Below are 24,800 nucleotides of genomic sequence, written 5' to 3' on the forward strand. Positions count from 1 at the left end.
GTTGACCAGAAGTTAGCAAGTTGGCCCCAAGTCTGACTTTTTGGCTTCACATACCTCTGTAATAAGACCTGGGGAGAACAGCCAACAGGGATACGGAGTGGAAATAGGCCAGCCAGGGATGGACAGTGAAAGGAAAGGAAAAACAGGATGTTTATGATACCTGGTGTCATCCCCTTCAGATAACAATCTCATCATGTCACTCCCCCCACTACTTAAGAACTTCCAATAGCCCTATGAGCCAATCATCTCATCTTGGGCATAGTGGGAAAGGTGGTAGATTTGGAGTCAGATGACCTGTTCTCAAATCCTTCCTCCAAGTCTGGTAAGCTAGGGAATGTTAAGCTAGGCACTTCCCCTCCAGGAACCTCCCATATATAAAATGAGGACAATAACGCTCTTTCAAACAACTTTGAAAGACATAATAACTGATCAAAAACCAACCATGACTCAGTAGGACTGATAATGAAGTATGCTATCCCTACTTCCTGACAGAAAGGTGATGGAAAACACACACATACGTGTATGTATGTGTACATATATATGCCTATCTATATACGTATGGAGTAGCTAGCTGGCACAAGGGATAGGGCACTGGGCCTGAAGTCAGGAAAACCTGAGTTCAAATATGTCCTCAAACACTGACTGGCTGTGTGACCCTGGGCAAGTCACTTCAGCCTGTTTGCCTCAGTTTCCTCATCTGTCAAATGAACCAGAGAAGGAAATGGCAAACCACCATAGTATCTCTGCCAAGAAAACCCCAAACAGGGTCACAAAGAGTCGGATACAACTGAGTCAACTGAACAACAACATAATGTGCTTGTTTGTATGTATGTTGTTTCCCATGACATATGTATCTCTTAATATTTGTCTTCCAGGGACGGCTAGGTGGTGCGGTACATAAAGCACTGGCCCAAGATTCAGGAGGACCCAAATTCGAGTGCGGCCTCAGACACTTGACACTTACTAGTTGTGTGACCCTGGGCAAGTCACTTAACCCTCATTGCCTCGAGGGGGGAAAAAAAAAATATATATATATATATATTTGTTTTCCTATATCCAAGCACCTAGCATGGTGCCTAAGACATAGTACTCCTGAATAGATGTTTGCTTTTTTTTTTTTTTTTTAAGTGAGGCAATTGGGGTTAAGTGACTTGCCTAGGGTCACACAGCTAGTAAGTGTTAAGTGTCTGAGGCCAGATTTGAACTCAGGTACTCCTGACTCCAGGGCCAGTGCTCTATCCACTACGCCTTCTAGCTGCCCCGATGTTTGCTTTTTTTATGGATTCCTCCCCAATGTGCTTCCCTCCAGAGCCAGATTATAATCCAGTTTCTGGCTTCATTATTTTTATTTGTTTGTTTGTTTGTTTCTTTCTTTCTTTTTGGTGAGGCAATTGGGGTTAAGTGACTTGCCCAGGGTCACACAGCTAGTAAGTGTCAAGTGTCTGAGGCTGGATTTGAACTCAGATCCTCCTGAATCCAGGGCCAGTGCTCTATCCACTGTGCCACCTAGCTGCCCCTTCTGGTTTCATTATTCCACTCAATCTGCCCTCTCCAAAATTACTAATGATCCCTTGGTTGCCAAATCCAATGGCCTTTTCTCTGTTGACCCCTCTCTGCACTGATGATCACCCTCTTTTCTGTTGACCCTCTGACAGTGCTAATCACCCTCTTCTCCTTGTTACTGTCTTCTGTCTAGGTTTTCAGGACACCAGGCTCTTCTGATTTCCCTCCTACCTCTCTGACCATTCCTCCTCTGTCTCCTTTGCCGGATTCTCCTTCAGATCACACCCTCTAACCCTAGATGTCCCTCAGGGTTCTGTCCTGGGCCCTCTTCTCCTCTCTTTCTATCCCACTCCACCTGGTGATCTCATCAGCTCCCATGGATTTATTCAGTATGTCTGTGTTACAGATTCTCAAATCTACCTAGCCTTAAACTCTCTGCTGCTTCCAGTCTCACATCTCCAACTGCCTTTCTGAAAAGTCTGAAACTGGAGGTCCAGTGGACATCTTCAACTGAAACACATTCAAAACCAAACTTATTCTCTTTCTCTCTAGCCTCTAAGGTTGGATGAATGAAATTAAACCAATACTTCATAAAAGATGAATCTTTTTATAGTGTGCCCATTTAATGGATGCAGCAGAGCGGGGTGTATCTTCAGGCTCAGCAAGAAAACCCCAATCTCAAGCAATTCAAATAAATAAGCATTTATTAAGTACCTATTACATACCTGTATAGTAGTCACAGTGCTCAGTGTTAAATAAAAGAGAACAAAAAAGAAAGTTTTGCCCATAAAAACCTTTCATTTGACTGGGGTAAAAAAAATGTGCAAAGAGATAAGTACATACAAATATATGGAAAATAAATAGGAAGAACTGGAATTAGGAAGGAAAGCACTAGCAACCGAGAGGAAAACAGAAAGACCTCCTGAAGAATGTGATACTTGAAGTAAGCAGCTAAGGGGGCTAGAATTTATAAAAGTTGTTTGTTAGTAGCAAAAACATTGAAGGCATGGTGCAGGGTGGAACACAGCCAATGCAAAAGCACGGAGAAAGGAGATGGAATGTCGTCACAATCAAGAAATAGCTGCATGGGAGAGTGCACAAGAGGGAGTATTGTGTCATCTATCTGGAAAGAGAGACTGTAAAAGACTCAAAATACGAAACAAAAAGGACGCTAAATACAAAATAGACAAAATAGTCTAAATTGTAAAGGTAATACGGAGCCACTGAAGTTTCCTGAACAAGGAAATCATATATTTAGACTTATTCTTTTTTTTTTTTTTTTGCAGGGCAGTGAGGGTTAAGTGACTTGCCCAGGGTCATACAGCTAATAAGTGTCCAGTGTCTGAGGCCGAATTTGAACTCAGGTCCTCCTGAATCCAGGGCCAGTGCTTTATCCACTGTGCCACCTGGCTGCCCCCTAGATATACTTTTGGCAGCTGAGCAGAGGCTGGATTGGAAAAAGGAGAAGCTAGAAGCAGAAAGACCAATTCAGAAGCTTGGGCAATAATCCAGGCAGCAGAGAGGCATTTAATTAGGGTAGTTATGGTATGAGTGGAGAGTGGATAAATGCAAGAGATGAGTACAGTTGTTCCCTTGGGCAACTGGAAGGATGCATGTGTGTCTGTGTCTGACTATCGGTCCAGTGGGGAAACAGGTAGGCTAGGCCCTGTTCTGAATAAGTTCTTCAGGCCACTAACTGCAGAGATCGGAGCACATCACTTAGACTACTCAGCTGCCCAACAGCAAACATTTGTGGTATTTATAGAAGCCACCAGACTGAAAAGTGGTTATGAAAAGAGCCCTGACCTGAGAATCAGTTGACCTGGGTTAGTCCTGGCTCTGCCACAAACTGATGGTGTGACCTTGGCTAAGCCATTTCCCTTTTATTGACCACAGCTTTCTCATTAGTAAGATGATCTATATGGTTCCCTCTAGCTTAAATATTCTAGGATTTTGTGAAATCTAATTCATTAACAGGGAACGAGTGTCAGAAAAACTCAGGCAATTTTCAGAGAGACCCCATCTGGGTAAAGAATCCAACAAAAACCTGCTGTGACTGTGTGACCCTGGGCAAGTCACTCAGCCCCAATTGCCTCACCCCCCCCAAAAAAAAGAGCATTTAGTATAATGGCTTAGTAAAAAAAAAAAAAAAGCAAAACAAACAAACAAAAAACCTGCTGTGAAGAAGAGGCAAAGCTGCTTGGTTTACTTTGGAGCATTTGTATGTCTTTTTGTTCCTGATAGCCCATGAAGCCAAATCCTTAAGGTCAAGTAGAACACCTAGTCTGCGGATGAATTAGCCTGTCACAGAGGCAGCTGTGTGTTATACTAGATAGAATCAGGAAGACCTGAGGTCAAATCCCACCTCAGTCACATATTAATTAGCTGTGTGACCCTGGGCAAGTCACTTAACCTCTGTCTCTCTCATTTGTAAAATGGTCAGAATAAGAGCGCCTAAGTCTAAAGATTCTTGTGAGGGTAAAATGGGATAATATTTATTTGTAAAAGCACCATGCAAGTGCCAGCCATAACTATTTTTAGATAGGGGCCAAAAATGGCAAAGGGGCAGAAAGAAATGGAAGGGGGAAGGATGCTTTCAAAGCTGCTGTAACAGAGAGAGGCAGAAGAAAGTGGTAGAAAGAAACCTGCCCTTGGATTCAGGAAGAGCTGGTTTTACTATCCCTATGAGCCTGTGCAAGGGTCTGATTGCCTTTGTCTGCCTCAGTTTCCTCATATGTAAAATAGGGGTAATAATAGCACGTACTAACCAGAGTGGTTGGGAGGAGAAAATGGGATAATATTTGCAAAGGGCTTTACAAACCTTAGAGTGCTATATAAATTCTTATTCTTAATCCTAACATTATTACTACAACCCTGTTTCTAACACGTGTCAATACACTGAGGCAAATCTCTAATACAATCACACAAGGGTGGTGGATCTTTCCACGTCCTACTTCCACCTACCCTGCTGCCCACCCCCACCACTCCAGATCCCTTTAGATTGGTAGGGGGTGGAGGGAGGACAAGCAGAAAGCTGGTTGCATTGAGAGCTAGCGATCAGGCATTGGGGACTCTCTCCACTTTCTCTCTCCCCTTTCCAGAGGTGCTTTCTCCCCTCTAACTCCCAGATGTTGAAAGGACATCTGGAATATGCTGCTCCAGTTCAGTCCGGGCCTCAGCCGGGCGGAGGTTGAGGTGACCCTCCCAACGTCCCATGGCTTCCTCCCCAGGCTCATGCTCGTGTTAGAGAACCTGGATAGTCAAGAGGTGACGGGCAGGGGAGAGAGGAGGGAGACCTGCACTTGACCCCACATTCACAGTGGTGGTGCGGAGCGGGGCGCTGCTGCTCTGGGGAAAACTCCCAAGGGCCCCCCTTCCCCCAGCAGCTCCGACTGGAGCAAAGGGGGTGGGTGGGGTTGGGGCTGGGCTCCTAATCCCGCCCCACGGAGTCCCAGCCCAGTTAGCTAACTAAGGCTGCAGGAGCCCACTCGGGGCGCACAGAGCCGGAGCAGCCCGGCGGCTCTGCTGAAGGAGCCCAGCGGCCCCCGGACACCCGGAGCGGCCCCCGGACACCCGGAGCAACCCTCGGACAACGGGGCAGCCCAGCGGCTCCCGGGAACTTCCCAAGGGGGTACTCGCGTCCCTGCGCGCGTGCTGCTCCCAGGCTCTGGGCAGCTCCCACGGCTCTGGGCATTCCGTGGGGGCTGGTCCAGCTCAGCCCTCCCAGCAGCCGCCTCCGCCTCCTCCATCACCGCCTCGCGCCCCCAAAAAAGGGCAAGAGAAAGAAGGCTCGGCCGGCGTGATGGCCCTGAGTCTCGGGATCCAACTGCAGGTCCTGCTGCTTCTGGCCGGCCCGGGATTGGGAGCCCCGCCCAGGGCAGGAGAGCTAAGGAGAGAAGCGAAGGTAAACCCCGGTATCCTCCGGGTCTGTCTGTCTGTGCCTCTGTCTGAGAGTGTGTGTGTGGGAGGGGGATAGTGGACGGGGGCTGGGGGGGCAGGGGGAGGCGTTACTTGTACTAGGGACTAGCCAGACCCCGATTCCCACCTGGGATGATCCCCAGAACCACAAAAAGGAGCTGCAAACTCACCAAACTTCATCCCCCAACCCCCACCTCCCTTCACAGGGGTACAACGAACCGAAGGGCACAGCATTTTTGCAGGTTCCCCAAGATCTATTGCATAATCTGACAGGGGGCTGCTTCCAACAGTCTCGCCTGACTCAAGGACAGGACCACACACACACACACACACACACACACACACACTGTGTGTGTGTGTGTGTGTGTGCGCGTGTGCGCGTGCGTGCAACTTGTATGGAGGTGAGACTGTGAACCAGTCTTGGGAGAGATGGATCCTCCCCCACCCCAAATTGCCTCACAACCCGAGGCTCAGTTTAACACTTCAGACAATAGGGAGAAAGTGGAGACTCGTTGCGTCCAACCCTTAACTGCTCCAGGCACTTTGCTAAAATCCTGGAGAGGGGCACCAGATCGCCAAGTTCCAGCTTTACCGCTTGTGCCCTTCACTTCATCTCTCTGAAGCTCAGTTTTCTCAACTGTAAAGTGGGAGCTACGAATAATAAACTACCTTGCCTACCTAATAGGGTTGTTGTGAGCACACGCCTGGTGTAATACTCAGAGCTCTGAGGCTGTAAATTATCATTAATTTGTCATCGTTAGGGCCAGAGCTCACACCCAATACTGCCTCCAAGGCCTTTCTTCTTTTCCTCAAAGAATTTACAATCTAGCCTGTCAGAGATGTTTTATAAGGGAGCCCGGCTGGGGATAGGGAAGGGAAGGAACGGGCGACTGTAAAAACTCTCGGGTAGGTTGTACTGGAAACATTTTGAATTTTTAATGTACATTTGCTAGAAACACCTTATTTATATTAGAGAAATAGCAGTGGTGTGCTGGACTTAAAGTCAGCAAAACTTGCTTTCAAAGCTGGATTCTGAGTTGGGCAATCCTGGGCAAAACGATTAACCCAGGATTAATGGGGTTAAATTAACACATTTAGCTCTGGCACTTCGTAGGACTTTCCTGCTCAGTGATAGATGCTCAACCCTTTCTTCCCACCCCACCCCCACCCCCACTGCTGTGGGCCTCTCAGATGGAAAGGACTGTCTTCTGGGGGACTTCTCTGATTTCATTTGCACTAGTAGTTATCTAATATCGGCTTTGGTGGAGAGACTACCCCGGCCTGGAATTCTCCATCGCATTATTTACTATTACCGCAGTACGCAGTGTTTCTATCACACTTTTCCAAGAGTTCATGTTTAAAAAGGCATGTCTACATTCTCTTACCTTTTCGAACAATCATTCAGGGGCAGCTACCTGGAGAAGTGGATAAAGCACCGGCCCTGGATTCAGGAGGACCTGAGTTCAAAACCTACCTCAGACACATGATACTTACTAGCTGTGTGACCCTGGGCAAGTCACTTAACCCTCATTGCCCCACAAAACGAAACCAGAATCATTCAAAGATGGGGCCAAATCATTCCCATTTTAAAAACACAGGAAGGGGCAGCTAGGTGGCGCAGTGTATAGAGCACCGGCCCTGGATTCAGGAGGACCTGAGTTCAAATCCGGCCTCAGACACTTAACACTTACTAGCTGTGTGACCCTGGGCAAGTCACTTAACCCCAATTGCCTCACCAAACAAACAAACAAACAAAAACCAGAGGGAGCTGGAAAGGGAGGCTCAGAGACAGAAAATGACCAGCACAAAGTCACATAGGACACAAAACTAATCCCCACAGGGGTTCATTCCTATCCTAAAATGATCCACTTACTACTTCCTTTCTGTGGTGTCCAGGAGTGGGAAGGGCAGTGGAGGGTTTATGGAAAGGCCTCTCTAGGTCATTCCTGTGACCTCATCCCTCTCCGTTTTTCCTTTATAGTGTTCATGAATAAATGAATTAAATAAAGGATCCCCCCCCACACACACCTTACACACCCTTCCAAAGATTGGTCTCTTGATCTTGGTATTTGCTTTTTAGTGTTCTGGGTTATTATATTTCCTTGCACTGGGGTCCTGTAACCACCCCTTGAACTGTTCTTATGGTTCCCAGGACTACTACCAATAATTTACTTCTAATAATAATAATTTGCTAAAAAGTTAATATTGCTTTACACATATTATCTCATTTGTTCCTTGAACAGCCCATAGGTGGAAAGTGTTAGGTACCTGCTGTTTCTTGCTATTGGGTGCATTTTACAGATGAAGAATCTGAGGTTCAGAGGTGTTAAGCCCATTTACGGATGGGAAAACAGAGACTCGGGGAAATATCCCATATCATATAAGTAATAAGTATCAGTGCTGGGCCTCAAACCCAGTACTTCTTGCACCAAATCTCCTGTTTATTCTCTTGTGCCCTACTGCCTGGGAGCCTCTGAATACCCAGCTAAGGAATCCTGAGACATCCCTCAACCTCCTCCCCTCTCCTATGGTACCCCCTCACCCCCCACACACACACCTTCCCCTCTGCCTCAAGCCAGTGTTCTGTTACTCTGTCTCGTGACTGCCTCAGACAAGGGGGAGCTTTGGACATTAATAGCAGGCAGATTGGGCTTCTTTCAGTTTTTTTGGACTTCTTGGAAGTAGAGGAGACAAGGAAGGAGGATGTTTGAGGTGGACAGGAAATGTTTTTAAAACTTAAGAACTCTTGAGTGTGGCTGTGGTGTCGGGGGTGCGGTGTATGTGCCCATTTCTGGCCCTCCTTGAGGGCATGGGCTGTGTCACCTTTGATTTCATCTCCCCAGCACAGGACATGGTGACTGACACACGTTTAGTACTTAGAAATGCTTGTTGATTGATGCCTGTGAATATGTCCCTGAGGAGCTGAGCCTGTTCTCACAGAATAATAAAGTGCAGGGTTTGCTGGAGTTCTGAAAGTTTATTGCATATAAATCTACTTTCTGTTGAACTGTTCATTGTTGTCCACTTGGAAAGGTTCAGGGATCTTTGGAAGAGCAATTAGCAGGAAAGGCAGCCTGCCATTGAGTGGAAGGATTTAAGTATATAGATGAAGTCTCTCAGATTTTCTTCCTCACCCCTCACCTCTTTTCTCTTCCACTGCTTTGGGCCTCTCAGATAGAAAGAACTGTCTTTGGGGGACTTGTCTGATTTCATTTGTATTGGTATTTATTATAATGACCTAAAAATGTTGACTGGGGCTATACTTACTGAATTGGCAAGTCAATGCCAAACATATTGATGGGAAGCTGGGAGACTCAGAGCCAGTTCCCCAGGGAGTCTTTGAGCTTCAGAGTCTGCTACCACAGTCACTGTATCTGTTTCTCATAGCCTGAAGCTCCTCCTTTGGCTTACTTACTGTGAGTCAGAAATAAAGTTGTGGAAGCTGTTCCCATTGTCTGATCATTGGTGACTCATGGATGCATGGTGAATCATGGTCATAAGTAGAAAATGATCTAGGGACCCTACAGGACCCTAAACTAGATGTGAATTGGTAAAAGAGTGGTCAGGGTGTTAGGGAGCCGAGGATAGCAGGGGCCAGGAACTGGATACAGGGAGAATGTCCATACTCCTTTTCCCTCTGTGACCAGCCTTGGGGGTAGCCTTAGTGCAGTGTCCAGTTCTGGAGCCCCACATTCAGGAATGAAATGAGGAAAATCATGGAATGACTTTAGTACAACCTGATCAGTTCTCTAGCCTACAGAAGGGAATATGTGAAATACGTTCATTTAACCTAAAGACAAAATATTAAAGAAGGGGAAGAAAATTCAGTGAGACTCCCACCTCTCTCTCTCTAGAGAGAGAAAGGGAGACAGGGAGGGGAAGAGAGAAAGAGAGAGAGAAAAGGAGAGAGAGAGGGGAAGGGAGTAAGAGAGGAAAAAGGGGAGAGGAGAGAAAGAGAGGGGTAAGTAGAAAAAGAGAGAGGAGAGGAAGGGAGGGGAAGGGAGAAAGGGAGGAGAAAGAAAGAAAGAAAGAAAGAAAGAAAGAAAGAAAGAAAGAAAGAAAGAAAGAAAGAAAGAAAGAAAGGAAGGAAGGAAGGAAGGAAGGAAGGAAGGAAGGAAGGAAGGAAGGAAGGAAGGAAGGAAGGAAGGAAGGAAGGAAGGAAGGAAGGAAGGAAGGAGAGGGAGAGGGAGAAAAGAGAAAGGAAGAGAGGAGAGAGAGAGAGAGACAGAGAGAGAGAGAGAGAGAGAGAGAGAGAGAGAGAGAGGAAGATGCAGAATGATGCAGATATATCTAGATATGACCAATGGTCGGATTAGTTTTTTTTTTTATTATACTTATTGATGATTAGAAAGGGGTTTTATGGGGGAGGGATAATTTGGGGGAAGAGAGGAAATAGCAATAGATCCACCAAAGAAAGACAGAAATATTAGAGAGGCATTTAAAATGACACAGAAGAGAAGTCAAGGAAACAGGACTGGCTTTGGCACACACATGCTGAAAGGACAAGCTTTATGTGGTGGAAATCTGTGAGATCAGCTGCAATCCTCTTTTTCTGTGTATTACAAAGAAGGTCAGCTCCGGATTTAGCAAGACCTGGGTTTAAATCCTGCCTCTAGGGGGCAGCTAGGTGGCGCAGTGGATAGAGCACTGGTCCTGGATTCAGGAAGACCTGAGTTCAAATTCGACCTCAGACACTTGACACTTATCTATCTTAGCTATGTGACCCTGGACAAGTCACTTAACCCTTATTGCCAAGCCAAAAAACAAACAAACAAATCTTGCCTCGGACACTTGCTGGCTTCAAGATTTCAAGGGAAGCTCCAAGATGAAAGGCTGATCCATAGTAATAGAAGGAATTGCCATACTGGGAACTCCTTACACAGATGAAATCATGGGTCTGGTTAAATATATGTGTATATGTATACATATATGCATATATAAATACACATGCATATACCTAGATACAAGGTGGTGCAAAAATCTTAGTGCAGTTTCAAGCTATTGAAGCCTTAAGCTTCAAACTTGAAGACATTTGCCCTGTAGTAGGAATCTAATAAAGCGAAGTATTAGCAATTATACATAGGGAGTCCCAAAAGTCTTAGTGCAGATTTAGCTTATTAATTAGCTAATTAATAGCTTCTTTTTTTTTTTAATCTGTAGTAAGACTTTGGGGACACACTGTCTACAAGTGGTAATTCTTTGCTTTAGTAGAGCCCTGTCAACCTTTTTCTAAAACATCCCTCATTTATTCTTCACAACATCCCTTGTGAGGGAAGGAGGACTGGTTTTATTAGACTCATTTTATAGAGAGGGCAGTTGAGGGCAGAGAGAGAGGTTAAGTGACAGTTGCTCAACACTAGAACAATGTTTTCCCTTGTTCGTTTCAAAATTCTGCTCAGTCACCACTTTGTCCATGAAGCTTATACTGCTCCCTCCCCAGCTGTGAGTGCTCTCTCTCCCAAAGTTAATTTCATTTGTTTTATTTCTATTTTGTAGATAGAAAGATACATAGATGGATAAGTAGATGATAAATACATAGACAGATAGATGGATGATAGATATGGATGTTAGATGACATGGAAAGATAAATGATGGATGGATGTATAAATAGATAGATATAGATAGATAGATGTTAAATGATGGAAAGATATATATATATAATGTTGAAAGATAGATAAATAGTAAATGATAGATAGTATGTGATGGCTAGATAGATGGATGGATGTTAAATGATGGATAGATAGACATTAAATGTTGAAAGATAGTAAATGATGGGTAGGTATAGATGGATGTTAAATGACAGATAGATAGGTAGGTACATACATACATGTTGCTTCTCCCCAGAGAAAATAGGCTCCTTGAGGGCAGGAATTGTTTCTTTTTTCTTTTTTTTCTTTTTCTTTTCCTCCCCTCCCTTCCCCTCCCTTCCCTTCCCTTCCCTTCCCTTCCCTTCCCTTCCCTTCCCGCATCCCCAGGGCCCAGTACACTTTAGCGCTTAATAAAAGGACAAGGATTTAAGAATATCTTGAAGGACCAAGCTATGTCAATTGATAGTAGGATGATTTCCTTTTCATTTCAAGGTAAAACAACAATAGCCACTTGTAATTATCTATATTTAAAGTGCATTTGGAGAGAAAGAAAGAAAATATTTCTTATCACATATATCTCCTTGCCATTGACATGCCCAGTCCTTTCGACTCTAATTCCACCTCTGACCCTGACACTGACTCTAACCCCCAACCCCAGTTCCAGGACTAAAACCACAGACGACCAAGAGGCAATAAAGTGAACATATTTGGAGTCAATAGGACCTGGAGTCAAATAACAACTCTTGCTTATTCTCTTTGTGACCTTGGGTTGGTTCTTTCTCCCTGAGCTTCATTCTCCTCTGTGAAACAAGGGAGAGTTATACTAAATGGTCTCTCAGTCCCTGCCAGCTGTGGATCTAGGATCCTGTAATCTGGGGCAGCTAGGTGTCCCAGTGGATAGAGCACTGGTTCTGGAGTCAGGAGGACCTGAGTTCAAATCCGGCCTCAGACACTTGACACTTACTAGCTGTGTGACCCTGAGCAAGTCACTTAACCTCAATTGCCTCACCAATACATACATACATACATATGATCCTGTAACCTCTTGACTTTCTAGCCCAGAATTAATTCCCCCAAGCCTTGCTTTTGCCCACCCATTGAGGAGCAGAATTTCTGCTTTCCTAAGAGACAAAATAGAAGGAGCTCACCAGCCCTACCTACTGTGACAAGTTAGCACACATTCAGAAACGGAACTTAGGAATCCTGACTTCCCAGTCCCCTGGGGCCTTAGGAGGAGGGGAGGATATTCATTCCACCCCCAGACACTGTGGCCACCATTAGGGTCACTTGGAGTCATGGCCACAGGGAAGGAGTCTGCCCATCCCTGCCCCTGAGTGCCCAGCCTTTAGCAAAGTAAGTTAGCTATGGTTGGTACATGCCTAGGCCAGACCTGGTTGAGTCACCTTAGGGGCATATGCCACCAGTTTGTTCTATATACATTAAGAGCCTTTGCAAGAAAGTTCCCAGAAGAAACAATGGAACTGGGACGAAGGGGAGGAGGAGAAACAGTGTCTGAAGTGAAAGGACCTAGTCAGTGTCCAGTAAGCAGAGGATGTGTGAAGTTTCAGCGATGATAATACCAATATAATAATACTAGCTAGTATTTAGATAGCACTTTAGTGGCAGCTAGGTGGTACAGTGGATAGAGTCAGGAAGACTCATCTTCCTGAGTTAAAATCTGGCCTCAGACATTTCCTAGCTGTGTGACCCTGGGCAAGTCACTCAACCCTGTTTGCCTCATTTTCCTCATCTTGCCTCATTTGCCGGAAAAGGAAACTCCAGGATCTTTGCCAAGAAAATCCCAAACGGGATCATGCAGAGACGGACACAACTGAAAAGCAGTAGAGAGGTCAGGAAGGATGTGGCTTGATTAGGCAATTATAACATCATTCGTCACTTTGGAGGGGGCAGTTTCAGTTTAATGATGAGACTAGAAGCCAAATTGCACAAGGTTTGTTTAGACGAGTTAGAGGAGAGGAAATTGAGTGTAGATAGCTTTTTCAAGGAGTTTAATGGAAAAGAGGAAGGATGAAGGGAGAGATCGAGAAGGGGTGGTGGCGCTCATTGCTAGGGAAGATTTTTTAAAGATGCGAGAGACATGAATATGTTTGTAAGCAGCAGGGGAAAAACCAGGAACTAGAAGGAGATTGAAGATAGACTGGAGAGCAAGTGGAAGTGGTAACAGGGGCAATCTGCTGGAAAGGATGGGAGAGGAGGGGATCCTGGCTCACGTTGAGGGGTTGTTCTTCACAAAAAGAGATATATCTCTTCATCAGAGGCAAGAGTAAAGGATGAGGGGCAGCTAGGGGGCACAGGGGATAGAGCACTGGCCCTGGAGTCAGGAGTATCTGAGTTCGAATCCGGTCTCAGACACTTAACACTTACTAGCTGTGTGACCCTGGGCAAGTCACTTAACCCCAATTGCCTCACTTAAAAAAAAAAAAGGAGGAGATAGTGAAGTGATGGTGGAAAAGATAGAGTGAGATGAGATGGGGAGAAGAATGTGGAGGAAGCATGAGGCATGGTCCTCAGCTGAGAGGATGAGGAAGGGGTAGTATGGAAAGCTTAAGAAAAAGCAAAATTTGGAACACCTGTTGTGGTGAGTTGGCGTAGAGAATCTATGAGTGAGAAGGAGGATTGCCTTTTTGTAATCTGAGGGTCAGTTGACATTAGATAACATAAACCTTCCACCCCCATGCATACCATACATATATATCTTCAACCTTCCACACAGGCTCCCTCCATGCCCTAAGATCCTGATGCCATTGGTACCAGGCACAGGGATGCCTAGGGAAATGAAGAAGCAGGAGCTAGTGAGCTCCCCGCCCCCCTCCTCTTCCCTAACCCGAGGCTTAAAAGTTCCAGGAACTGGAGTCAGGAAGAGTGGACAGGGAGAGGCAGGGGGATAAGGTGCAGCAAAGTCTTGGCCCAACCTCTCCCTACTTACTCAGGCGATCTGCAGATCATAAGCTTCTTAACCCAAAAGGAGAGGCTGCCTGTTTCCTTCAGAAAACAAACTATCCCATGCCACACACACCCAAGGTGTGTGGATGTGGGTTTGGGCGTGGGTCTGGGAGTATCCTGTAGAAAGAGTCAGGAAGAGGTTCAGACACCTATGGAAAGAGGCCAGACATACTGATTTGGATAGATAGAGGGACAAACAAATAAAACATGCCCTTTGTATAATCATGAAGTCCCAATTAGGCAAACCATTATGTTCCAATAGTAAAATTGTAAGTCAGTCAATAAACAGTTATTTGTTGTTGTTGTTGTTCAGTCATGTCCAACTCTTCATGACCCCATTTGAGTTTTTCTTGGCAAAGTAGTTTGCCATTTCTCCAGCTCATTTGACAGATGAGGAAACTGAGGCAGATAAGTTTACACATCTAGTTTCTAAGGCTGGATTTTAACTCACTCTATCCACTGAACCACCTAGCTGCCCTAAACATATATTGATCACCTACTATGTGCAGGCACTATGTTAAGTGCCAGGGATAAAATATATGAAAAAGACAGTCCCTGCCCTCAAGGAGCCGACAATCTAAGTTTAACTAATTTAACTATGTTAAACTAATTTAGATGGCATTTCTCCCATAAAACAATACTATTTTGATTATTGACAAACTATCTAATCCTCAAATGACTATTCAGCTCATAATGTTTCTGAAATACTAAGTATTTGCAATGAAAAAAAAAATCCCAGTAATCTTAAGAACAGATACTTGCATAGTGCTTAAAGGTTTGCAAAACAATGTTTATTTATTTGCTCATTTGGTCCTCACAACAGCTCTATGAAATGATATATCTTCTTTGCAGATGATGAAACCAAGGATGAGAGTTTAAGGGATTTACCCACAGCCACACATCTAATAAGTGTCAGAGATGGGGTTCAAACCCAGATCTCCCATGACCCCAGTTGTTGAACAAACAACAAAACATAATAAGAAATAGTCATCTATTTATCTTGGATGCTAGTGCCTGAGAAAAACTTGGTTAATTTAAAGGTGTGTGAAGAGGTAGACAGAGCCATCGGGGAAGGATCTTAAGGGAAAGTGGAGCACTTTCAGAGGCTTTGGAGGGAGGTTTTTAATCTGGTAGAAGTCTGTCAGTTTGCTTGTCTATTAAATGGGCACAACACTAGCCCCTACCTTCCGGGGTTGTTGTGAGGACAAAGTGAAGTAATAACTGTAAAGTGCGTTGCAACCCTTAAGATTCTATGTAAATGCTAGCTGTCATCATCATCACAATCATGAATATATTTATCAGCAATGAGTAGGGGTCAGGTTTTTTTGTTTTTTTTGTTTTTTTAGTGAGGCAATTGGGGTTAAGTGACTTGCCCAGGGTCACACAGCTAGTAAGTGTTAAGTTTCTGAGGCCAGGTTTGAACTCAGGTACTCCTGACTCCAGGGCCAGTGCTCTATCCACTGCGCCATCTAGCTGCCGAGTAGGGGTCAGTTTTGACTCAAAATGGAACAAAGAGGAAGAAAGATTGTTTTGCGCTGATTCGTGGGCAGGTAGATAGCTCAGTGAGTAGACTGCTGGGCTGGATTCATCTTCCTGAGTTCAAATTTGGCCTCAGACATTTACCAACTGTGTGACCCTGTACAAGTCATTTAACCCGGTGTGCCTCAGTTTCCTTATATGCCAAATGAGCTGGAAAAGAAAATGGCAAACCATTCCAGTGTCTTTGCCAAGGAAACCCCAAATGGGGTTGAGAAGAGTTGGACATGACTGAAACAGCAAAACAACTGCTGATTAGCAAGAAATGGAAAAGAATTACAGTTAAGATGGTGACCTGAGAGGTCAAAAGGAAGCCCAGGTCTCCCACATAAACCCTAGCCAATATCTGAAAAGTCCCCCAAAAGGCCACTGATGAAGACAATCAGAAAGATGCTAAATCGAGTTCCTCCAGAGTCAATGGCCAGAAACCAGCAGAAGGGAGTGAAGGGATGCATCAGGGAAGCCAGTATGAACAGGTAAACCAGGCACTGAAGCAGAAGAGAGACCCACTGGGGAAGTCAGCACAAGCTTGGATTAACTCCAATGCTGCCAAGGTGGGGCCAGGGGCCACACCCAGGAAGCCAGGGCAAACTCGGGTAAACCAGCTGGAATGGAGCAGAGCTGACTTGGGGCAGCTCCCCAAGGGAAGCTAGTGTGAGCTCCAGTAAGCCATCCAAAGGCAGGTGAAAAACTGCTCCAGGGACCTAAGCCAGCCAGCAAGCAAGCCAGCCTGGAAGCAACGACCCCCCAAATGATTGAAATCTCTGGTAATCAGGGATTACCAGACTCTGACTGTGATTTATCAGAACAGAAGCAGCAATAGAATTAGCCCCTGTAGATTACTATAAGGGAGAGAGAGACCAGCAGCACAGCTTTGTTGTTGCTGAGTCCAACCCTTTGTGACCCCATTTGGGGTTTTCTTGGCAGAGATACCGGAGTGGTTTGCCATTGCCTTCTCCAGCTCATTTGACAGATGAGGAAACTGAGGTAGACAGGGTTAAGTGACTTGCCCAGGGTCACACAGATAGTAAGTGTCTGAGGCCAGATTTGAACACAGGAAGATGAGTCTTCCTGACTCTAGGCCCATTGCTCAGCTCAATTAGATCTGGTGGTGGTGAACAGGAGGCCTGAAACCAGCTGGATTTCTCATATCCTACCGGAACCTGCCAGGACCAAGGCAAAGGATAGACCCACCTCCCAGCTAGAGATTGTACTAGAAGACAGAGGCTGACAGACACCTGAAGCTGTGGTAGACTACTGGGAGACTGAGGCAGAAGCCAGGATTAGAGAGCAGGAGTCCAATACAGGCACTCCATGGAGATCAACAATGACAAGTATCATCCCAGCCACAGAGGATCAAGCAAGCCCTACCCCACCCATCCAAGAGTGCCTCAGGGAGTTGGCCCAAGCCCCACCTCCCCATCCCCAACAGCTTAGACTGGAAATATGAGTAAACAGAGGGAAATACCAAAAACCATGTTCAAAAACATATTGTAGATTAAGAGAAGCCCAAGAGGTAGACCCAGATGAAGAGAGTAGCCCCGCACCCTGCCCCAACAACTAGAAGTAGAGATAAGGGGGATTCAGATCTGGCCTCAGACACTTGACATACTTACTAGCTGTGTGACCCTGGGCAAGTCACTTAACCCTCATTGCCCTGCAAAAAAACCCAAAACTAAACAAACAAAAATCTAACTTTATCAAGGAGCTTTGCCTACTAACCTCCAAGCTGGATGGTGTCTTCCCCAAATTGTTGGTTTCTGCTATTAGACTGAGATCCTCAGTTCTCTTAATAAAAGTAGCCTTTTGTTATATAAAAATAATAAAATTAAATAAAATAATAAAATAAAACAGAGACAAAGGGGAAAAAATAAATTAAATTCAAAAAGATTCAAGTAAATTCCTCCATGGAGTTGAGAGATGGCCAGAAGCCAGTAGAGATTCATGGAGGGACTGCATCCGGGAAGGCAGCATGAGCTCAGGTAAGCCAGTTACAGACAGTTATAACCAGAATTACCAGGAAGAAATGAAGCAAGAGATAAAAACTGTAGAATAATTGAGTTCAGGAGGAAAAAAACTCTAAGGCAAGCACAAATACCTTAAAACAGATGATAGAAAGGGGGCAGCTAGGTGGCGCAGTGGATAAAGCACTGGCCCTGGATTTAGGAGGACCTGAGTTCAAATCCGGCCTCTGACAATTGACACTTAGTAGCTGTGCGACCCTGGGCACTTAACCCTCATTGCCCCGCAAAAAACAAAACAAAACAATGATAGAAAACCTTACCCAAGAAGTGAACTCCCTGAAAAAAGTAGAATGTAGGAAAGATAATCCCAGGATCAAATAAAAATAATCAGTTTGGCTTTTAAAGCCCTTGACAACTTGGCCTCTTTCCAACTTTTACATTTTACTTCTTTCCATATATTCTGTGATTCAGTGATACAGGCTTCTTGCTGGTTCTCAAACCCATGCTTCCTTGAACTCATCTCTCTCATACCTGCATTGTTCTCCTTCCTCACCTCCACCACCTCCCTTCTTTGGCCTCCTTCAAGACAATCCAAATCCTACTTTCTTCAATGGGCCTTTTCCTGTCTCCCTCTACACCTAGTACCTTCCCTCTGAGATTTCTATCCACCACGCCATTTTCAGTTGGGTCCAACCCAACTTTGGGGTTTTCTTAGCCAAGATACTGGAGTGGTTTGCCATTTTCTTCTCAGCTCATTTTACAGATGAGGAAACTGAGGCAAGCAGGGTAAAGTGATTTGCCCAGTATCACACAGTTAGGAAGTGTCTGAGGCCAGATCTGAACTCAGGAAGAGGAATCTTATTGACTCCAGACCCTGTACTCTATCCACTGCCACTTAGCTGTCTTCCACTACACCAATTCTGTACATATTAATCCCACAGACTATGAGAATCTTTGTCCAACCACTCTTAACTCTAGGCCTTCCCTCTGTTAATCATTCCCTCCTTATCCTGTGTGCGTAAGTGTATGTATGTATATATATATGTGTGTGTGTGTGTGTGTGTGTATGTATATATGTATATGTTTGCATGTTATCTTCCCCATTAGATTGTAAGTTTCTTGAGGGGAGGGACATTTTGCCTCTTTTTGTAATCCCAGCACTTAGCACAGTGCCTGGTCCTTATTAAATGTTTGCTGAATTGAATCAGATGAAAACATCCAGACTGTAATTGTTTACCAGTGGTCTCCTCCATTAGAACACAAACTCATTGAGTGGCAAGAACCACCATAGTTTTGCCTTTCTTTGTATTCCCAATGCACATTAGTTAGCATTAATGTATTTGTAGGCCAACTGACTGATGTGTGTGGCAACTAGTCAAATGGGGAGACTGGGGGAGATGGCTGGAGAGAAGGGAGTTTAGTCAAACACGGTGGCTGGGGCTTTCCTGAAATAGTCATCTGGGTGAAGCAGTCACCAATAATATTGGGAGAAGTGGGCCGGGTGGGAGTTTCTCAGGCCGGTGATTTCCATGGAGGAGTTCCCATTTAGTAGTTCCCAAATATTCTGAACCCCAGTAGGGTTCACACTCAAAATTCTTTAATGATGCCTTAAATAATTGAAGAATATTATGAGTAGTATATTAAAATTCTCTGGGAGTTCACAACTTTTTTCCCATTGTTGTTGAAAAAAAACTTTCCTGAATACACACACACAGTTGAGAACCGCAGCACCAACACATACCCACTGATACGGACAATTTTAATTTTGGATCAGACAGTTCCTTAAGGTGGCTACCCAGTGATGACACTGGCTCAATATGCTTGGTGTTGAGCCACAATGAGAGGGAGGTGGAGGAACAACCTCCAGGCAGAGGTGGGATGGAGTCAGGAGTGAGTTGCCTGCAAAGTGATCATCTTTGCACATATGTCAGGTATTTGCAGGTGTAGTATTTCTAACTCTTGGAGTGCCTATAGAGAGCCAGTCTGATATTGATGTCATTATCTTTTTTTTTTTTTTTAGTGAGGCAATTGGGGTTAAGTGACTTGCCCAGGGTCACACAGCTAGTAAGTGTTAAGTGTCTGAGGCCGGCCTTGAACTCAGGTACTCCTGACTCCAGGGCCAGTGCTCTATCCACTGCGCCACCTAGCTGCCCCTGAGATTGACGTCAAATATGGATCAATATCAAGTGAACTGCTGGTGGAGAAAGGCCAAATGCAGATAATAATTGAGAGATGGAATTAGTGGTAGGAGAGGAGAAAAGGCTTCCAGGAACAAAGGTTTGTTTTTTTCTTTTGTGTTGTTTTGTTTCTTCCAATTGGCAGGGGAAAATGAGAGGGAAAGAAATTATATATCTTTTTTAATTGAAAATAAAAGTTGTTTTTCTGCCCCCAAACCTTGTGGAAAGAGGTGAAGTTTCTGGAACAATTTGAGTGAATCACAAGAAAGAAATGGATGTAAAAGCCTGAAAGGGAAGTGGATGAGACCTCAAGACAGAGAAAGGAGGGCTTCAAAGTACAGATTGAAGCATATATTTATTTGGACATGGCTAATGTGAAAATTAATTTTGCTCCTCTATAAATGTTTATAAGGTTTTGTTTTTCTTGCTTAATGGTAGGAAAGGGGGAGGCAGAAGGGTGAGAATTCAGAACTGAAAATAAGATAATTTTTAAAATTCAAAATGAAATTTAAAAAATGTTTAAATAGAATTTTTAAAATTAAAAAATAAAATAGGATTTTAAAAGGAAGTGGATGGGAAGGGTGCAAAAGCTCCTTTCCAAGACTATAAACAACTTAGAAAGTTATGAACTCTTCAGTGATATCTTAATGCCTCGGGGCGGCAGGGGAGGGATGGGTGAATAGTAACTCACTTTGCTTTGTCTGCCCGGCCTCCGGCCCTTCCCAGGTGTTCTTGGAGAAGTACGGGTACCTCCGTGAGCACGCCCCGGAAGCTTCCAGCTCCACCCAGCTCACGGATGCCATAAGGTAAGATGTGGTTGGCACAGGACAGAGGTAGGAGATTGGAGGACTGTTGAGGAGTGGGGGGCCCTGGGAGTTAGATTTGTTCACGGCAGCCCCAGGAAGTGAGGACATGCGTGTTGCTCCCTTCGCCCGTCCCTAGGGCGCTTGTCCCTGTTGCCTCTCTTCCCTGCTCAACTATTATAATTCTTCCCTCTAGGGAGTTCCAGTGGTTGTCCCACCTGCCAATCAGTGGGCTGCTGGACACCGCCACGATGCGCCAAATGACCCTGCCTCGGTGTGGGGTGGGTGACACGGAAAACCATTCAGCTTGGACTGAGAGGCTCAGTTCCCTATTTGCTGGACGCCGAGCCAAGATGAGGCTCAAGAAACGCTTCGTGCAGCGAAGTGAGTCCTCCTCCTCCTCCTCCCCTCCCCTCCTCCCATTGCTGCTGTCCTCACAGCCCTTCAGGAGCGCTGAAGGGACTGGGTCTCCCCGCATCCCCCCAGTAGGAAGGTACGTCTAATCCGCTATGGAGCAGCATCTGCCTCCCCCTCCCCACCTCAGGGGGATGCTTCCTGGGTGGCCTTTCTGCTCTCGGAGCTCAGACCAGCAGGGACAACTAGAGAGTTAATAGGGAATGTCAGGGGCCAAGTCAGAACCAGGGACCAGCCTACTCTGAGGAGAGAAGCCGAAGTTCCCAGCCTTCTCTCCCGCAACCCATTCCACCTTGAATGCAGCAGGAGTAAAAGCTGAGGACCACCCACCTGCATCATTGATCCTGCCTGGGGAACCCAGCTTGTTGTCCCACCAGCTGTCTCCCAGTTCCCACACACAGTCTTCAAAGTCCAAAGTTAGACTCCACCCTCAATCCCTCCCTCATGGGGTGTCACGCAGAGAGGAGAAACGCTGTGCTGCTGAAAAAGAGCTGGTGAAAAGAGTCAGAGGAACTGGATCTGAATCCTGGCTCAGTGACCTTGGACAAGTCATGTTACCGGGCAGCTAGGTAGTGTAGTGGATAGAATACGGGCCCTGGAGTCAGGAGGACCTGAGTTCAAATGAGACCTCAGACACTTACTAGCTATGAGACCCTGGAAAAGTCACAACTCCCATTGCCTAAAACAACAACAACAAAAGCAAAAAAACCTAACCATAGTCTGAAGTAGCAAAGTATAGTAACAAGATGGTGGAACTTGGAGTCAAAGCACTTGGGTTCGAATCCTGTGGAACCTCAGACATGTTATTTCATATCTCTAGACCTCAGTTTCCTTATATACAAAAATGAGGGGGAGGGGTGTTGGACTAGATGACCTCAAATGACAAGTCATATTACTTAGGTGGGCTTAAGTTCCCTCATCTGCAAAATGAAGGGCTTGGACCAGAAACTAAATGGTCCCGAAGGTCGCTTTCAGCCCTAAATTATATATGATACGATATAATCTGACGACATGGTACAGTTATCCCTTCCACATCGGACATTCCTCATCATGGTTTCGATATATCCCAGGTAGACATAAGAAATTAAATGGAAATTTTTAGGGAGTTTTTCGAAAGCCACAAACAACAAGCAAAACCCAGCAGATGACACAGAGCCTGTAACCAAATACTCAACCCAAATTTTACAATAAGGTGCAGAAAACACCCTATAAAAGAAATTTTTTTAAAAATCAGACTTCTGTGGTGTGAAGGTGATGTGGGCTGGAATTTGGGGTCAAATTGATCGTGAGTCATCCCAAAAGAATTACAAGACTCAGTGAATCAGTTTCCCAAGTTTTATTGCAATACTGTAAGTGAACATAGGGAGAGAACCAGAAAAGTGGAAAGTTATCTCTCAAATAGGGAAAGGAAAGAAAGCTATATTTATAGTGTGGATAAATTGATTATCAGTCTCATTATAATATTCTCCACCTTGGGGAGGTACAGGGGCGGGCCTATCCTAATTTGGAGTTCCTGGGGTCCTAAACCAACCCCTGAGGCAGGTACCTTTTTCTGTGGAGATGTGTTTTGGGGGTTTACCCGTCATAAGGTGAATCTGGGGACAAATTTGGCCTTTTCTGCGCATGTCTCTTTCTGATTCCCATGCTTAGTTTCAAAACATCTTCATTTTTCATTAGAATTTCTATACCCTGTCTTGTGTCTCATTGTTGTATGACCTGCCCCTTTATGTCCCCGTTATGGGTACTGATTTCTGCGGGTAAGAGAACCTAGCTTCCCAACTTGTAAATTATCCATTAGCTGGGGTCTGAATCCCTCTTAGAGCTCATATCTGAATTAGAGCTTGGGTCTTAGGTTTTTCTGTTAACCCCTTTTTTGCCTCTTACATCAAAGGGAGGGTCAAAAAATGTTATAGGGATTTTCCAGATCGCTGGGATCCCTAATCCCATGATGTGGAAGGGATGACTGATCAGTGAAAAGAATATTGGATTTAAGAGTCACAAATCGGGTTCAAATCCTGGTTTTGGCACTCAGGGCTTCCTTTAATCTGCCTAGTTGTGTGACCTTGGCCAAATCTCTGAGCCAGTCTCCTCACCTATAAAAATGAAAAGATTCAGGGCAGCTAGGTGGCGCAGTGGATAAAGCACTGGCCTTGGATTAAGGAGGACCTGAGTTCAAATCCAGCCTCAGACACTTGACACTTAACTAGCTGTGTGACCCTGGGCAAGTCACTTAACCCTCATTGCCCTGCCCCAAAAAAAGAAAAGAAAAGAAAAGAAAAGATTCACTCAGCGACTTCTAAGATTTGTCCGTTTCTATGAGATGTGACTTCTGATGGGCATTTCCTCCTGACTCCCAAATCCAGGAGCCAAGGGGTAAGAAACAGAGTTGTTAGGATCATGTAGTGAGGAGAATCCTGGATTCCGGCCCAGCCTGATCTCTGGCTTGTCAGCTTCCCTTGCCAGGACCAGGTTTCCTGCATACAGTGAATGCTGGGAGTGGATGGTCTCCTCCTTGCTCATCAGACCCTCCATCTCTTGGCTCTGGATGCATTCTCTGGCTGTCCCCCATGCCTGGAATGCTCTCCCTCCTCATTTCTGTCTTTTGCTTAGTTTTTGTTGTTGTTGTTATTGGGGTTTGTTTGTTTGTTTTGTTTTGTTTTGGGGTTTTTTGGGGGGTAGGGCAATGAGGATTAAGTGATTTGCCCGGGGTCACACAGCTAGTAAGTGTCAGGTGTCTGAGGTCATATTTGAACTCAGATCCTCCTGAATCCAGGGCTGGTGCTTTATCCACCGGACCACCTAGCTGCCCCTCATATCTGCCTTCTGGCTCCCTTTAAGTCTCATCTAAAATCTCAGTTACTATAGGCAGCCTTTCCCAAGCCCTCTTTATGCAAGTGCCTTTCTTCTGTGTATAGCATGTTTGTGCATAGTTGTTGGCATGTTGTCCCTCCCCCTCCCCATTAGATTGAGCTCCTTGAGAGCTGGGACCATCTTGTACCTTTCTTTGTATCATCAGTGCTTCATACAATGGTTTGGTACACAGTAAGTGCTTAATAACTGTTTATTGCTTGACCGTCCATCCTGGAGGTAAGTGGGAGAAAGCTGGAGTCTGTAAGGTGCTTGGGGGAACCTCTGTGCTTATAGAGGAAGAGGAAAAGGTTGCCAAACTGACATCCGCCTGCTGCTCTGTCCTGGAGAGAGGGAGCAAGGGGAGTAAAGGAAACTGAGCAGGTGAGGAAGGATGCCGGGTGCCACCTGGCCCTGCAGGGATGTCCTCCACCCAGTGTAACCATGGTGACCAACCTAATCCTGCCTTCTCTCCATAGCCTGAGGTCAGGAATTTGGGGCTTGGCTACAGAAAACAAGCCCGGGCCAGGCCGGAGGGCCAAGCACCCTTCCCCACTCACCTCAGTTCCTGCCTCCCTTCCCCCCAAGAAAGACCTTTCGTGTCCCCCTTTCAGTGTCTGTGGTTTGTCCTTCTTTCCCTCCCCTCTGCACAAACACACACAAAGATCCCTGGCCCCGGGACAGCTGGAATCCCCAGGGCCCACCTCAGTGAGAGAGGGGGAGGATTTCTCTAGTCAGCTGCTGCCCCCTGAGGGGGCCCTCCGAGGATGCTTCCTCCGAGAGGAAGAGGAGTTGCAGGACTGAGAGAAGCCTGAGTCTGTCTGTGCTCCTGGACAGCCTTTCCCTCTGTCTGTTTCCTTCCCCTCCCTTATACATACTTACATGGAGGAGGGGGAGTCCAGAGCCTGTCTCGTCTTTCCCTCCTCCGCTCCCAGTCCATTGGGTGATCTCTCCATCACCCTCCCTGAGGGGTTGTTCTCCAGGGCAGTCTGGGGCCCAGTGCCAAATCAAACAGGACCAGAGAATGAGCCTTCCCTTGAATGACGGGAAGTATGGCCGGGGTGACAGATGAGATTCTCTCCATCT

General features: G+C 45.5%; 1 protein-coding gene across 2 annotated transcripts in view; it reads left to right on the forward strand.

Annotated features, from left to right (window-relative positions):
- Window positions 1–5,101: 5,101 nt before the first annotated feature.
- Window positions 5,102–24,800, forward strand: part of MMP28 (matrix metallopeptidase 28) — a 57,068-nt gene continuing 37,369 nt past the window's right edge. For both annotated transcript variants that reach the window (XM_044004661.1, XM_044004659.1), the window contains exons 1-3: window positions 5,102–5,407; window positions 20,377–20,456; window positions 20,650–20,837. In XM_044004661.1, coding sequence (XP_043860596.1) covers window positions 5,306–5,407; window positions 20,377–20,456; window positions 20,650–20,837 — 370 coding nt within the window. In that variant the 5' untranslated portion in view covers window positions 5,102–5,305. The remainder of the gene's footprint in view (window positions 5,408–20,376; window positions 20,457–20,649; window positions 20,838–24,800) is intronic.

Source organism: Dromiciops gliroides, chromosome 4, assembly GCF_019393635.1.
Source record: "Dromiciops gliroides isolate mDroGli1 chromosome 4, mDroGli1.pri, whole genome shotgun sequence".
NCBI classification, from domain to species: Eukaryota; Metazoa; Chordata; class Mammalia; order Microbiotheria; family Microbiotheriidae; genus Dromiciops; species Dromiciops gliroides.